At 32.7% G+C, this 17,177-nt stretch overlaps 1 protein-coding gene across 5 annotated transcripts in view; it reads left to right on the top strand.

Annotated features, from left to right (window-relative positions):
- ATRNL1 (attractin like 1) overlaps nucleotides 1–17,177 on the top strand; it is a 530,678-nt gene that overhangs the window by 240,531 nt on the left and 272,970 nt on the right. For all 5 annotated transcript variants that reach the window (XM_087964472.1, XM_087964473.1, XM_087964474.1 and 2 more), the window contains exon 26: nucleotides 12,888–12,966. In XM_087964472.1, coding sequence (XP_087820598.1) covers nucleotides 12,888–12,966 — 79 coding nt within the window. The remainder of the gene's footprint in view (nucleotides 1–12,887; nucleotides 12,967–17,177) is intronic.

The following is a 17,177-nucleotide window of genomic DNA, read 5'->3' as shown; positions in this document are numbered from 1 at the left end:
TATAATATATGCTTCCCAATTGATTAATGAAATATGGTGTTGCATTTACAATTTTATCCACACTTTTTTATTTTTAATGCAGTTATAACCCTAAAAATGCATAGTAAGATATCAACCTATGCATGCTGTGTATAAAAATGAACATATTAGACAAATATTCTAATTTTTTAAAAAATTAAAATTTATTCAATATAGAATAGAACAAGTTGCTGTGTGTGAGAAGGCAGCTATATAAATTTTCTAAATAAATAAAATGTCTGAACAGAAATAGAAAAATGAAGAAAAGTGAATTGACAGATTAGTTTATTTTTATTCTACACAGTGTTGAGTAATATAAATTTGAAGCTGTAGGTGTTGAATTGCAAGTGATATCAAGCTTTACAATACCCGTATCTTAAGGTTTTAATCGAAGCTGAAAAAGCTTTCTAGGGAATTTCATTTATTATTTGCAAATTGGTCCATAAACATGCAGTAATTATTGATAAGAAAAAAAAAACACATGTTTGATTATTCAGTTTCCACAAGGTGAAGTACTTCATTATACTCCCTGAATGTGTCACCAAGTAAAAATGATGTTGACATTAGTATTACTTGATTTCAAATATAAATATATGCTCACATTCATTATGAATTTTGCACAAGAAGTTAATGTCAGGGTTGAAATATAAAATGAGATCTGCATATGTGAGTTAAACATTAAAAAAAACCTGACCTGCTTGTTTTGCAGATAGATATCTTTTGCATCTAATATGTGAAAGTAACATGGGAGTTGCAGAAAGGAGAAGTATTGGGTTAGCCATGGCTATATGGCTTCTTAGAGCACAGAACTACCAATTAATCATGCGCAGTGGGCAATTTTCATGGCCCTGAAAATTCTCAGCTGTGCAGTAGCCTTTGTTGTCAGGTAGACCAAGGGTGATAAAGTACTGACAACAGGGTGAAGAATGATTAGGAGCTATTGGCTTCAGACAACATGGTATGCAATGCAGTTTAAGAATAGAATTTGAAATGGAGGGGGCACTGAAGCAGTGCCATTTTAAAGTCCTTGACTAACCTTAGGAAAATAAACATTAATAAGAGATAGGGAAATAAAAGCAAGGCTAAAAAGAATGGAGAGTAACTGGATGTTCTTTATACAGAAAAGGTGACAGAATGCTATACAAACAAGAGAGAAACAAGAGAGATCAGAGCAGCAAAAAGAAGCTACCCTGAAAAGTTAAAAAATCAATTCTCAACAAATGAATCAGCAAACATGTGGAAAACTCTTAAAAACACCACTAGCTTCAGCAAACCTCCTTCTCAGGCAGAAGGAAATCAACAACTAGCAGATGACCTGAATGTGTTTTACTGCAGATTTGAAAAGAAACTACAGCTACCTATCTCCATAACCCACATCTCAAACACACCAACAACACCCAAGCCTCCTACAGCTAGCCCCAATCCATTGGGCTCACAACCTCTGGTGATCACAGAAAAAGAAGTACAAGATCAATTACACAGACAGAAGCCAGGAAAAGCACCAGGGCCAGACAAGATAACTCCTTCTTGCTTAAAAGTCTGTGCTGACCAATTGGCCCCCATCTTCACCCGAATCTTCCAATAGATCACTGGAGATGTGCTATGTTCCTTCCTGCTTCAAACGTTCTACCATCATCCCAGTGCCAAAGAAGCCCTTCATCAAGAAACTGAATGACTACAGACCAGTTGCTCTAACATCTGTAGTTATGAAAATCTTTGAAAGGCTTGTGCTGTCCCACCTGAAAACCATCACAGATCTGCTGTTAGATCCCATGCAGTTTGCATACTGAGCAAATAGATCGACAGATTATGCTGTTAACATGGCTCTGCATTACATCCTACAACACCTTGAATCTCCAAATACCTACACAAGCGTCCTCTTTGTAGACTTCAGTTCAGCATTCAATACCATCATTCCAGACACTCTTCTAAGTAAATTAAACCAACTAGCGGTACCTGAACTCACTTCTAAGTGGATCATAAGCTTCCCAACAGACAGGAAGCAGCAGGTGAAACTAGGCGGAATTACGTCCGATACCTGTACAATCAGCACAGGAGCCCCACAAGGCTGTGTGCTATCTCCACTTCTCTTCTCCCTATATACCAATGACTGCATCTCAAACGATCCATCTGTTAAAATACTGAAGTTTGCTGATGACACAACAGTGATTAGTCTCATTTGAGACAACGATGAATCTTGCATACAGGCAGGAGGTTATACAACTTGCCTCGTGGTGTAACCGGAACAATCTGGAACTGAACACACTCAAAACCGTAGAAATGGTGGTAGATTTTTGAAGAAACCCTCCTATACTATCTCTTCATACAATACTAGACCACACAGTATCAACAGCAGAGACCTTCAAATTTCTAGGTTCTACTATATCACATGACCTAAAATGGACACCTAACATCAAAAACATCATCAAAAAAGCACAACGAAGAATGTTCTTTCTGCATCAACTCAGAAAGCTCAAACTGCCCAAGGAGCTGCTGATACAGTTCTACATACGAATTATTGAGTCTATCATCTGCACCTCTATAACTGTTTGGTTTGGTTCTGCAACCCAACAGGACAGACACAGACTTCAGAGGATAATTGGGACTGCAGAAAAAACAATTACTACTCACCTGCCTTCAATTGAGACCTATATACTGCATGAGTCAAAAAGAGGGCTGTGAAAATATTTACAGACCCCTCACATGCCTGACATAAACTGTTTCAACTCCTTCCCTCAAAATGATGCTATAGAGCACTGCACCACAGAACAACTAGACACAAGAACAGTTTTTCCCCGAAAGCCATCACTCTGCTAAACAAATAATTCCCTCAATACTGTTCAACTATTTACAAAGTGTACACTACTATTACTGTTAATCTTCTCACCACTCCTTATCACCCATCCCCTCCCACTTGACTGTTTCCTAGTATGATTTGATTGTTGATTGTACCCTATGACTACCATCGTGTTGTACGTTATGATTCTTGATTCTTAATGAATGTATATTTCTTTATGTATATTGAGAGTATTTACACCAAGACAAATTCCTTGTGTGTCCAATCACACTTGGCCAATAAAGTATTCTATTCTATTCTATTCTATTCTATTCTATTCTATTCTATTCTATTCTATTCTATTCTATTCTATTCTATTCTATTCTAAACCCCACAGTATCTTAGTACCTTTTTATTTTAGTGTAATTGCTAGTAGGAAAATTCACTAAGCTTAAACTCTTAAATATTAAGTGTTAAGTTGGTTGTTTTCTCTGGGAAAAAAAACAAGTTCTTCGTGTTCAAAGCGCTGAACAAAGTGTTGTAAACTATGTAATGCAGAAATATCTCAGGTCATAAATATTTAGCTTTCCCTCAGCCAAATTTAAGCAACACCAGTAAAATATTCATAATCTAAATGGAATAGCTTTCAGATGAGCTAAAATGCTATAAAATGGCATAAGTAGAGTTTCTGGATGTATAATGTGGCAAAGTACAAATAGCAAGTGGTCCACTCTAGGTCTGAAAATGTAGATGCAGTTCCAGAATAAGATTGCTGACATATATCACAGTCACAGTCACTTTCTAAGAAGATCTGTGAGAGGGTAGCAAACAGTTCAGGTGGACTGAGAGGGTTTTGCCAGGCAGCAGCTTGGTGTTAAATAAACATTTTGATACTTCATATTAGAAGAATGAATAGAAACAATCATTATGTCCTGACTTACTAGATTGAATGGGTTAGTTGATTCTAGATAGAAAGCAAGCTTCTATTGCAGGGCTGTCAAACTCCTGGCCCATAGGCTAGATGAGCCACATGTTGGCCATGCCAATTCCCAGTTTAATGAATGGGGAAAAAGTCCTGATACATTATGTGACGATGCTATGATGATGCGAGTTTGACACCCCTGTTCTATTGGGTTAACGGATAAATTTTGGGGAAATAAACATGAAGAAGTTGTAGAGTTCTTCCTGGACTTGATTTTGTAACTCCCCCTCCCTTATTTTTAGATGTAGCATGCACTAAAGAGAGTCTTAAAATAGGTCTGCTTCCATATGCAAATAGAGTATTTTACTCTTTAGAGAATTACGGTAGGTTCTGCGTGATCATGCTGAGGAGGCCTGTTTTGCAAGTTTGCCTGCTTGTATAGATTTCCAAATAAATTCAATCCTAGGTTCAGCATTAAACAAATCAATATATAGCTTTAACAGAAACTCCATGAGTATTCTAGAATTCATCTGAATCCATCATCCTAATAAGTAACCCATGCCACAAAGAAAATAATGAAAAAATAAAAAAGTAAAAAAATAGAATTAATTTTGTTGTTATATGTTTATTAGCCAGATCACCATCTATTCATATTGGATCCAATACGAAATTAGACATATCCTATATGTCTAATATATCAGAGATATGCTAGGAATGTTCATATTTATTGTGTTTGTCAACATTCAGTCTAAGCCTGACAAATTGTCTAGAACTACCACATCTGGGCTACAAAAATTTGACTAATCACTGGACTGAAGCTACTTCTCTTCATTAATCTAGCAGTTGTGCAGATTTTGTAGTTCAGATCTGGTACTCTTAAAATTAATTACAGCAGAAGCTGTCATTTACAAGGGGGGAGTTAACTGTACTGTAGATAATATTCATTTGTTTGGAAAATGGCAATATAATATCAAAAAGAGGAACATTAACATTACATTAATAAACTTAAATAATGAATGGATGCTGATTAGTATGCAACAAATGTTATTTCTAAAGCTGTTAAACATTAAAAATGTTTCTATGTCAATATTTTATCAGTAGGCAGAAACTATGTTGAGCCAAATGCAGCAAGTTTCAAATTAGTCCACATATTTGATGTGTGACATGAGCACTTCACTTTCAAACTTCATGGCAACATGATTGTAAGTGCAAAGTGGCCAGTTCTGTTTATGAAGCTATTTTCTCTGTTTCTGATATTTTCTTTTAACTGTACAAGCATTTTATTATTTTTAATCAAATATTCATGAGGTACAAACATTTCTAACAGTCATTTGTGCATGTTTTCAAAATGATACTTTGAATAGCAATCTTGTAAATATCAAAGAGAAATAGCAATTTAAAGTGACAATTTAAGCAATTTTAAGCAATCCAAAGATATTCAATACTCACGCATTACACAAGAAGCTATTTGAGAAGTATCACTTTTTCCAGATTTTGGGTTGTTTCATGCTTTCAAAAACAAAATAGGGGAACATTACTTATGATTTGAACATCATTTTTGTGCTCTAAAATGAGTATTACTTATGTCTATCATATCTTGGCTGGGAAAATACATCAATTATATGTGCAGCAGAGAGTTTTCTTTACATTTTTTTTGCTGACACATAGTGGTCATTTGGATGTTTGCAGAATATGTTAAATATAAAATGGAGGTACTGGCCAGCTGCTTTTAGTTATCAAGAGCTCTATGCTAATCAGAAATAGGATCTTAAAAATTAATACATTAATTTATTTTACTATCATGGTAACAGCATATTTTCTCTGCCAATAATAGATATTTGATGCTTGGGAATTTGCTTTTAAGTATTTCATATATGAACCATGACATAATGCAATTTATTACTAATTGTGATTCAGTCACAGATAGTAAAAGCATAAAATGAATAAAACCAACCAAACATTATTTTCAAGTCACTTAGTCAATTTATTATTATGCAAAATTGTTTATGAAGATGTATTATATTAATCAGATTGATGTTGATTGTTATCAAGAACCATATTTGCATCCACTATTACATAATTTCTTTTCAAGACCAAATATCAAGAATAACTAAATGTAGGAGATTACCCAGCTGAGTCTGAAGGAGGGGTCAAATGCATAATCAGTCTTGAGTCCCTTCCAGTCCACCTTGAATACAGTTGACTCTTATCTACCACCAATTTCCTTTGACTGTTAGTAGTATGTAGAGAGCATTAGCATATAATAAACTTATATTCATTTGAACTGCCTGGACTCCTAATTTCCTGCACTTGACATTAACATTCCAATGGACATTACTGATGTGTATTACACTTAGTTTGATTGAAAACTTGTTACTAGTATTTCTAATCAAGTGGGGTAAAACAACAAAATTCATATAGAATTAAAGACAAATAGTAAGGGGAACATAGTTTGAAGTCTACCTTACATATTTTTACAAAATGAATATAATGAGCTGCAGTGGAGAGTGGTTAGAATACAGTACTGCAGGCTACTTCTGCTGATTGCGGGCTGCCTGCAATTTGGCAGATCAAATATCACGTTTGACTCAGCCTTCCATCCTTCTGAGATCAGTAAAATGAGGACTCACATTGTTGGGAGCTATATGCTGTCTCTGTAAACCTCTTAGAGAGGGCTGTAAAGCACTGTGAAGCAGTCTATAAGTCGAAGTGCTATTGCTATTAATTTTTCTCTAGAATTAACCATTTATAAATAAGAGAAAACATATAACTCCTTACAAAGACATTTGGATTTTGTTTAGCATTTTGTCTCATCTGATCTTTACAAATTCATAATAACCATTCCTAAAATACATCCCTGTGTCTTGGAATATACAAAGCATAACTATGAAAATCGTTTGTTTCTATGAATATGTTTTTTATGCTATCGTGGTGGAAGTCGTTGGTGGACGGCAGTAGCCTTGAAGCAACTATGCCAAGCCTTTAAAGCCTGGAGAAGATCCAGAGATTTGTTTCACATTCAAGCAAACTGTCTACTAGTATAAAGTAATATTTAAAATAGCTACATTAATTCAGTTACAATGGTAATTTATAGAAGATATAATCCATTATAACCTTGTGCAATAATCTTCAACCTCAGTTATGTGCCAATACAACATAGTAATAATAGAAAGGTTTCTATCATATATCTTGGTTGTTTCTATTAGCACTGCTGAACAAAATTTGCTGTCATGCAGTAAGCTAGGGAATGCTTTGAATGTATATAGAAAAAAGGGAAAAAAGAGAAAAAGAAAAGAGACCTGTATTCGAGCATTGTCCCATTTTATATGGAAATGAAAATTGTTTTTAAAAAAGTTAATATGGTTATAATTAGGATAGCCAGATGGTTTGTTGTTGTTTTGTAAAACTGAAGCATAAATATCCTATTCTGGGTATTTCTCATGCTGAGAAACACACTATGCACTTCGTCTCTGTAATCAATTGGTATTTCATCACTTACTTCAATGGAAGTTAGATTATAAACATCTTCAGATATACAGCTTGCAAATAAAATATATTACTTCATTAAAGTGATCTGGCTTGCATTCCACATATACATATTTTTATTCTTCATCTAGCACAATATATCAAACTTTTCATCATAATCATGATACTAATATTCCCACTGGCGTTGCTTATGCTCGCTTAACTTTATAAATTGTTGCATATCAGAAATATTTAAAAAAAAACAAATTTGAAGTTGCAGCATCACACCTGATTAGGAAGTCAAACTATTTTTTATTTATTTCAAAAAGGGTCATTGAAAGCTATTGAAAATTATGTTGAGAGTACATTGAAAGCTATAGTACTAAAATGATGAATCTAAAGTCTTTTTGGAGGAATGGACAATTTCTCAAAAAGGCTATCAAAAAAGATAATTAAAAATGTATGTGACTTTTGAACAACATATTTGCATCCCTGTTACAGATATTAAAAAGAACAAAATCTCATAATATGCTTATTTACCAAAAGGTAAATATGCTTATTTATTTGCTGTGCTTAAGGCTTACTAAATGAAGAGACAGTAATTCTCAAAGTAAGGATTACTAACCCACATGATACCTGCTAGACAGTGCCAGAGTGCACTTACTAACAGATAACCAGGCTTACCAGTTTAAAGCCAATATAGACAAATGGAAAACAGTGCAATGGTTCCATGATCCTATATGAAGTGTCTGTGCTTTTGCTTTTTATACAAATTATATTTACTTTTCAAAATAAACATAAGATGATTTCATTCTCACTCTACAGAGAAAATTACAATGAAAGAAAAAGAGAGACATTTACTGAGAAGAGGAAATTGCAGATACCTTGTGCTGGTTATCTCAGTGCAGATGTCCTGGAAAAGAGAGTCTCAAGTGGCTCATAGGCTGATGTTGTTTTGCAAATTGCAGCAACTTAAGAGCTGTTTAAGAGCAGTTGATTTAAAAACATGTTCTTGTGTGAGAAGAACCCTTCCTTTTTTTTCCTCTCTTGATTTTGATGTTAGATTAGTGTTCTTCAAAATGAAATCCAGGTTTCAAAAGTTATGCAAAAGCAAGGAAGCTTATTCTTTTGGTATAATATTTTACTGGAATTCCCATGCTTAAGTATGATGTACTGATTTTATTTTACAAAATTGTAAGAGACTTATTTATCTGACTCCCCACCCCCTCCATTCAGTTATGTCCAGTTCTTAGAGACAAGTGCCTGTAAATTTTTTGGCAAAGTTTTTCAGAAGTGGTGTGCCATTGCTTCCTTCCTAGGGCTGAGAGAAAGTGACTGGTCCAAGGTCAGCCAGCTGGCTTCATAACCCACAGTCTTCTGGTTTCTACCCTGATGCTGTAATACACCAAACATTTAATTATTAAAATTTGAAACCATTAGACTTATTGATAGAATGGAAGAGAAACCATACAAATTAGTGTTATCATGTTTTAGAGCAGGGGTGTCAAACTCGCAGACCATGGACTGGATGTGTCATGCACTGGCCATTCCCTGGTTTAATGAAGCGAGGAAAAGTTGCAGTATGTCACATGATGACAATGTGACACAGAAAGTTTGACACCCCTGTTTTAGAGAGTCACGTTATTGCATTAAAATGGCAAAATCTGATCTTTTGGTATCTCAGCAGAAGTTCTGAGAAATTGTACTTTTTCTAATGCTAGTTCAACCAGTTATTTATTTCTGATCTACTCAATGTAAGTAAAATTATAAAATTATCACTCTTGTGAGCATACTGATACTTATTATTTAAACCAGAATTATTTTAATACAGATTAGAAATGACTAATTTATGTTTTTAATAGTTAAAAATATAATTTATACAGTGTTGTACTTTGTAGATACAGATTGGCTGCTAAAATGAGAAGAGAATAAATTATTTAGAAAGTAATATTAATTTGAATTTGTTAAGCACCTTGGGTAAACAATTTATATGGAGTAATGAAAAGATCCTTAGTGTGAAATCTCATTTTTCTGGTGTAGGCCTTGACCAAGCCATGTTTATGTAACAAGATTTCAGAATTGCATTTTTTTCTCTTCCATTAATATAATATTGGGGAAAAAAAATGAAAAAAAAATACTTAAGTCACATATGCAATTTTTACTTAAAAGACAATGTAGGGTCTATTTAATAGGAATTTAACAGTTAACTTGCCTACAGGATAGAGGTGACATCAATTCTATCTAAATAATACAGAAGACCTCATAAAGTATGACTAAAAGATTCTATAGCTGACATTTTATTTACTCTATTCAGTCTTTTAGCCTATTCTTTAAAATGATACTCACTTTTGCTAGAAAATTTGTAGAAAGCAGATCAGAATATTTCGTGTTTAATTTATGGGTTTTACATAAAGCAGGAAAGAAGTGGTCCCGGGCTAATCTTTAATCGGAGAAACATCTAAGTAGAACAAAACCAAAGATTGCATTATTTTAAAAAAAGATTTTATAAAAACCATGATTATGGCTATTCCAAAAATATGGGTTTTTAAAGTTGCAGCATTATAACACTAACCTATTTAATAGGGTTTACCATTCGCAACATCTTGATATAAATTTGGAAAACTGCCCTAAATAATACAATTTAATTAAGTTTAAATTAATACCCTTAAAGAATGAAATAGTTTGGGTATGTAAGGGAAAAAATATACAAAAAAAGTTCAATATAAAGAATTCCCTTTGAGCTGGATGATACTTCTTGATAATAAAAGGTTAGAAAATAGGCTCCTGGCTGCATTACTCAGAGAACTGACAATATAAAGAGAAATAGAAGGCTGTAGATATGGATATGTCTGTTACTTGAGGCAAGTTCTGTTTGGGTTTTTTGTTGATGTTTTTATTGCTGATTTTAATTTGTTTTTTCCTCCTAGAGTCCTATACTAAAGATGTGTATATAGAAATAGATATAAAGCTAAGATATAATCTCAATTTTTTCATACTCTGACTGGACAATCTGTACAACCCAGCATGTGAACCTGTCGGATCCATGGATACCTGATCCCAGCTAAATAAACTCTGTGCATTCTTTCCTATTGTGCCTAAGGAGTCAAGCTTTTCTAGCTAGAACAGGAAAAAGTTTTGGCTTGGCTTTAATGTAGAGGACAGTTTAACAATTCTGGTCTAATTCATGAGTTGTTAAACTGTCATGTACATTAGAGCTAAGCAAAAACTTTTTCCTGCTCTACCTAGAAAAGCTTAACTTGCTAGATAACAACCCAGGGAAGTTGTGGTTAATTGGAGAAGAACTAGATTAGGCATCTAGCTGATTTTATCTACTGGCCAAGCATTGTGTAGGACCAATAGACTTTTCTAAAACAGATAACACTCTTATTGATGAATGTCTGGTTCCGGTTGTTGCTGTAAGTTGCTGTATTATTTTTTACACCACTTTTTACAACACTAGTCTGAAATGCAGAGTTTTTCATAGAAGATAGTTTACTAAGCTCCCCATTGACATATTTGACTTTTTACAGATCACAAGCTTTACAGAGACTGAAAATAGTAGGGACATCATCACACGAACAGTCACACACAGAAGTTGCGTGAGATTAAATACTGCACATTTCAAACAGTTGACTAATTTCCAAGATGCAGATAAATCAAACCATTCTTCCTGCAAAGGCTGATGTTTTCTAGACAATAAACTGCCTTGAAGTGCAATAAAAGGAAGAAAAAATAGTAATTGTGATAAACCTGGGTCAATCTACTTTTCTCCATCGTTTATCCCAGTAATTTGGGTACTATGAAAGTTTAGTTTACTGAAGTGCTTCGTTGATGTACAACAGAGCAATTTTCTGTTAAATGCTTTCATACCATTTTACATCTTACCATGCAGAAACCAGTACAGCCCATGGTATGTCGGAATGATATTGGGAGTCGGGCAGAGGTTCTGCCTAGGAAACAACAGATAACAAAGGAAGCACACAGCTGCACATGGAAAGAGAAATAAATTCAAAAAGGATCCTCCCTAACTTATCAGGCAGTAAAAAACCCCCAGAAGATGTATACTTTCAGACTTGCAAGATTCTATTAATTAGCTTCAGAGTGAAGTAGAATTAGTTCATCTGGTCATGTTTCCTGTCTGGTCTACCTGGGAAGGATGTCTCCATCCACAAAATTAGTACCTTGGCAATCTAAAGTACTTGAATATTGTGAAATTGTAAGAATTCTGTTGCTGAAGAAAGAAGAAGCTTATCAAAAAAAGTAGCCTCTCTGTTCATTACTTCACTGAAGTTAACTTTTTATTTTCTGATACTTATTTAATGTAATTAATAATAGTGGCGGGGATGATTGTGTGCGATATAAAGACAAATTCCTTGTGTGTCCAATCATACTTGGCCAATAAAAATTCTATTCTATTCTATTCTATTCTATTCTATTCTATTCTATTCTATTCTATTCTATTCTATTCTATTCGGCATCTATATAAATACCAGATTTGCAGTGAATAACAGATTTTTTTTGTTTTTAAAAATAATACAAATATATAAATAAGAAACATGCATGTATTATGTCTCTTCACTGTTGCTTTGTTTCTTATAAATATAGAGGAAAAAAAGAATAAAAAGTTCAAGAAAATATAAAGAATCAGTTTATATAATATAAAATGGTAAAAAGAAAAGAAATATAAAAGAAGTGACTTCTAACCTTCATCACAACAGCTGTAAACAAATTTAGAAACTCTTCACCTCCCATAAAGTTAAAAAGATATTTCTTCATCTTATATCCCATCCCTTACCTATAAGCAAATCCATAAACATAAGCTTTTTGAGTCCTAATGTCAATAAAAAGACTGTAAAGAAATCATTGGAGGGGGGAGTTTGTTTTAATTTTGATCAAATAAACCAACTTCTTCCCTTTTACTTTTAACAGTCTTAATCTTTAATTCAGTCAAACATTGTTTTAGGAATTGAATTCTCATCTTTATAACTGCACAGATTTTTTTCAAGGCTTTAACAGGCTTCTTTTGTAGATACAATAAAAATAATGCACCTTGTATATGAAAATTACATTCCTCTCCCTTTTCTTTGTATTACTCATTATAGTTATGGAATGTTTTATTTCCATGATCTTTTGTTGCCAAAACATCCTTTATATGGTTATATGATCTCATCTTCTCTTTGACTTGTTTGGAATGTTGATGACGTTATATTAGATTTATACAATGTTATGGATTCAAGAAATGAATATGTTGTTAATGATCTGATCAGATAATTGTGAGATTAACCCTAAAGAAGCTTATTTGGCATTCACTTTGTTATAATTTTGGTGTTCTTCCCCCATTTTTAATCTTGTGGATTTAAAAAAAAAAACTATTGAGAGAACAATACAATTTAGACACACAGAAGATTACAGTCTGTTTTTTTAATTTTATTGTAATTTTATTTAGATTTTTATTATTCACTTGTGGCATAGTAAGTGACATGATTAGCAGAAAGCCTTCAAATAAATGGATGCAAATGCTGTCTTATTTTCATTCATCACAATACTTCAGAAAATTCTGGTTATGTAATACTGGATAGCTGGCATATGTTTAATATTTTTGTTTGGTGTTCTTAAAATTCTCTTTTCCAAACTGTGAAGTCAAATTTACATGTTGTGTAAAACATTCTCAACTCTAAATCATTTTTTTATGTTTTGCAATTGCAGTTGTTTCTTGTCACTGCTACTGGTTGCTGCTGTGGTCTGGAAAATCAAGCAAACCTGTTGGGCTTCTCGGCGGAGAGAGGTATGAATATTATTTTCACTTTTTTTCCCCTCGTTTACTCAGAGAGAATTCTAAACATTCAATCTGCCTGTCATGTTTGTGAAACTTCTTTCTTGTGGATGATTTTTTAAAAATGCCAGAACATCACATTTTCTTCGCATATGGAAATGTAGTTAGTTTGGTATATGTTAGATTCTTTAAAAATTCCATTTCTACTTTTGAATTGTTCCCTTTAAATTGAGCCTAATCCTGGCCATTTCTCAGTAGACAAATATCTATTAATTTGAAGGGCTTTTTTTTTTTTTTAAAGAAAATCTTATACACCTTAAGGATATACAACCACCAGTTTCTTACGTTTAGTCTGGTTATATTTCAAATATATAATTTATTACTATATTAAATATGTGGTGATGGAATTTGTGTATCTATAGATTTTTGTATCACTGTATTCTCTTTTCATATAAGTAGAATGAGACTGAATTCAATGGACTCACTTCTGTCCCACTATCCCCTTTGAATTTATCCCCATCCTTACCAACATTTTATGAAAACAGAAAACTTTTTTTCCTTTAGAGCTACAGATAGTCCTCAATATATGGTTATAATGGAGCCTCTCCATTACAGTTGTATATCCTGATGGTTATAAAACAGGTCAGTAATGTGACCGACCTGATTGTATGACCTTTTTGTAGAGGTCGTTAAGTGACTACAGTGGTCATAAAGTGAACCAGCGGTTTTCTATAGGAATGGTTTTGCCATCAAAACTGTTATAAAATGTTATCATATGAATGTGGGATGCTGAAAATGGCCACATGTTGCTGGGCACTTGAACTTTGGTTATGTGACCATGAATGGGGCTTGATGTTCAGAAATTTGGATTGAGATCTTAAGCAAGCAGTCACAAATTGAGGACTACCTGTATTTTTTTTCTGGGAACTTTCAGAACTTCTAAGAAAAGAATGTTGGTTCTCACAAGGAATGGTTTGTGCTTTTTGTAGAGATGGGTACTAGACTCACGTCAAGAAGATACAATATATTTATTTCTTCAGCAGGGTGCAGTAGGAAAACACTTTAAGTGTTGATAGATACTCTTACCAGTATTTAGCACCAGTTGCATATAATCAGAATAAAATTGTGCTAATAATTAATTATAAGAGACTACAAAATGTTTTACTTTATGATTTATCTATTTTTATGCCTCTGAAGAGACATGTCTTTAAGTTAATATATTCTATACCCTTTTTGTAATTTTGCCAGTAATAGATAATTACTGGAGAAAGGTACTGGTGATAATGTAATTTATCCATTATCTTAATTACTTTAATTAGACATATTTATAATATTTTTAATATAGAGAAATTAATAGTATTTTGGACTCTTGAAGAAAATATTTAATCTCAAGAAAATTGATTCGCAAATGGTATATTGATGTACAATCAAGATCTAGCACCGCTTAATAAACTTTGAACAAATATTATACTGGAATAGTTAATGCTTTAAAAGCTTACTAATTCAGGAATTCAGCCTTTTCAAAGATTCAGGTGGAAGATCACCTTCAAGCTGATTGGTGAACAAGAAAATATGGTTTTCTTCTGATACCTGGAACTCATATGTTAACCTTAAAGTAAACCAGTTATAACTTTATGAACAACTCCCATCCCATCCCAACCTTTGGACAGATTATGTACACATACTTTATAAAATGATTTACTCTTGTGTGATCTTTGGCAACACACCAGCTTCAAGTTGTATCTTTGGTTACTATATGTGTTTACTATCTGTTAGTATATCTAGCAAGAACATACACATACAAACATTTCTATTTAATGGTGCTTCTTTTGGAAAAGGACTTGAAAATAACTGTGTTTACTCAATTTACCACTTGTATCCTACTACCACTCGCACCATTACTAAGGAACTTCTGAGATTCCCAGAGTTTTTACATGGGTGGCCATACAAATCTTTCAAATAAAAATAATCTGATGTTATTGTTTCGCTTAAAATTTATATGATTCTGATATGATAATAAACTCAATTGAAATTTTAGTTAAATTTTAGTTAATCCTAATTGGTGTACTAATACTTGTACTAATTTATACTTGTACTAATTTATAATAGAATAAATTAATATTAGGTAAAAAGAATCATTCAACATTGTTAGTTATTGTATATAAAAGACTAAGCAATAATTGTGGAGAAAAGAATAATCCATGGAGTCTACTTAGTCCATCAGTTCTACACCAGTACAGTATAAAAATTCCAAGACATACTTGTACTAATTTATAATAGAATAAATTAATAGAATTATTAAATGAGAAAAAGTGGGACAAAAAAAAAAAACGGGAATTCCGGTTTGGCCGCCATAAAGGGAAAGATATAAATAAAATGCCCCCCCCCCCCCGCAAACATTTTGATTGCCCCCCCAAACCAACAAAAAAAAAAGAAACAAAAAAAAAAAAAAAAAAAAAAAAAAAAAAAAAAAAAAAAAAAAAAAAACCCCCCCCCCCCAAAACCCCCCCCCAAAAAAAAAAAACAAAAAAAAAATAAAAATGGGTGTAGACTATTAATTGATGAATACAGTCTATCCATTTGAAAAACAATATCCCTTACTGTAAATCCAGCAAGTATATCAATTCCAACATGTAATAATGCTTCATGAATATGTGGAGATGCATACTGTTAAAAGCAAGAGTAATGTAGCTGGGCTTAGGCTGCCTAAACATATATATCAGAAAGGTATAATATAATAGGAAACAGGTGAATAAATGGTTAATTTTAGATTAAAAACAAGTGCTACAGCAGGCAGTCTTCTTGCTTCATAAAAAAATATTTTTTTTTCTGAATCTGATTCAGGGAATTTTCAGACTCAAACTCTTCATTTATTGCATGCCCTTTATTGCATGCAATAAGCAGACAGGTATTCAGAAACTGAATGTTTACTATCAGAAAATAGATAAATTATGTATTGTTATGTAATAAAAATTTGGTGTTCACTTCTTATTCATTCAATATTGCAGAGGCACAAGATTCACATTTTTCATAATGATAAAATTGATAAATTGTAAAAGTAAAAAGTTGAGTTAGGGTCTTTTTTGTTTTTGCTTTCTGCTTGAGTTTTTTGATAAATCAAGCATATTTATATACAGAAAAGTATATTTTAATACTGGAAATTGTGAATAGAAGAGTTTGTTCTTCAACAGTACGAACACTTAGATCTACCCACTATTATTAATAAATTTACATGCCATAATTGTAAATCATATACACTTTACAGATATTTGCTGAAAAATAATTGACACTTGTTTTAAGATACAGTTTTGCAATTTTAATTATTAAAGAAGTTTCACTGTTTGGTACTAAAAATTGAACACCTGTTATTATACTCTAATGTACATTGTTGCTACATTTGATTTCCTGATTGCCATTTTACTTTTTCAAGGAATATTTTTGTAATTCTTTGCAGTCTGCTTGCATTTTTAGAATATTGATTAATTAGACATCATCCATTTGATAAAACTAGTGAAGTAGTATGTGGGCAAACATAAAAGAGGATGTTTTTTCAAAAATTTCAAAAGTGGATAAACCATATGGTCATGCACCATTTAAGACATGTTGCCTGAGAGTTGTGTTAAAGCTAGCATCCAGTACACCTTTATATCCCTTGCCATGTGCTACTGGATGCAATAAAGTTTTTTTGGTTGGCATTTACCATCTGACCTTTTAGAGAAAATTAAAAAATGAGAAATTGAGAGTTTTTGCATCATGGTTCTTGATAGATTTTTTTCCCCTTTGATATAATTGGTCAGCTTTCTGTTTTATTATTTCAACTACATTGTTGAACATATTTAATATTCTCCTCTCTTGCAATTAGAGTTATTTTTCTAAGATGGGTTTTTGTTAAATCTCAACTGAAGGTGCCTTTGATTTTGAATGGCTGGTATTATGATAACCAGAAAATAGCATCTATAAATGTGGGGAGCCATAATTGTAGCTGGCAGCAGTGTATTGTTATATGGAGTCTGTGTCCTGCATATTTAATATATGTTTCTGGCAAGATAATATGACTGTAACTATGTGAGACTAATGGTAATTGGTGTTCTTCATACAACTTTTAGATCTGCAGATATACCCAGTTGACAGATTTTTAAAAAATAGTGATTTCAATTTATTTCATAAGAATGTTGATTCAAAATAGTCCTGTGAAAGAAAGCAGTAAATATGTTTTTTGTAAA

This window comes from Notechis scutatus, chromosome 4, assembly GCF_049901735.1.
Source record: "Notechis scutatus isolate UNSWTSFEM ecotype Mainland chromosome 4, rNotScu1.2, whole genome shotgun sequence".
NCBI lineage: Eukaryota > Metazoa > Chordata > Lepidosauria > Squamata > Elapidae > Notechis > Notechis scutatus.
Note: the sequence above shows the minus strand (reverse complement) of the source record. Positions and strands in the feature narration are given on the sequence as shown.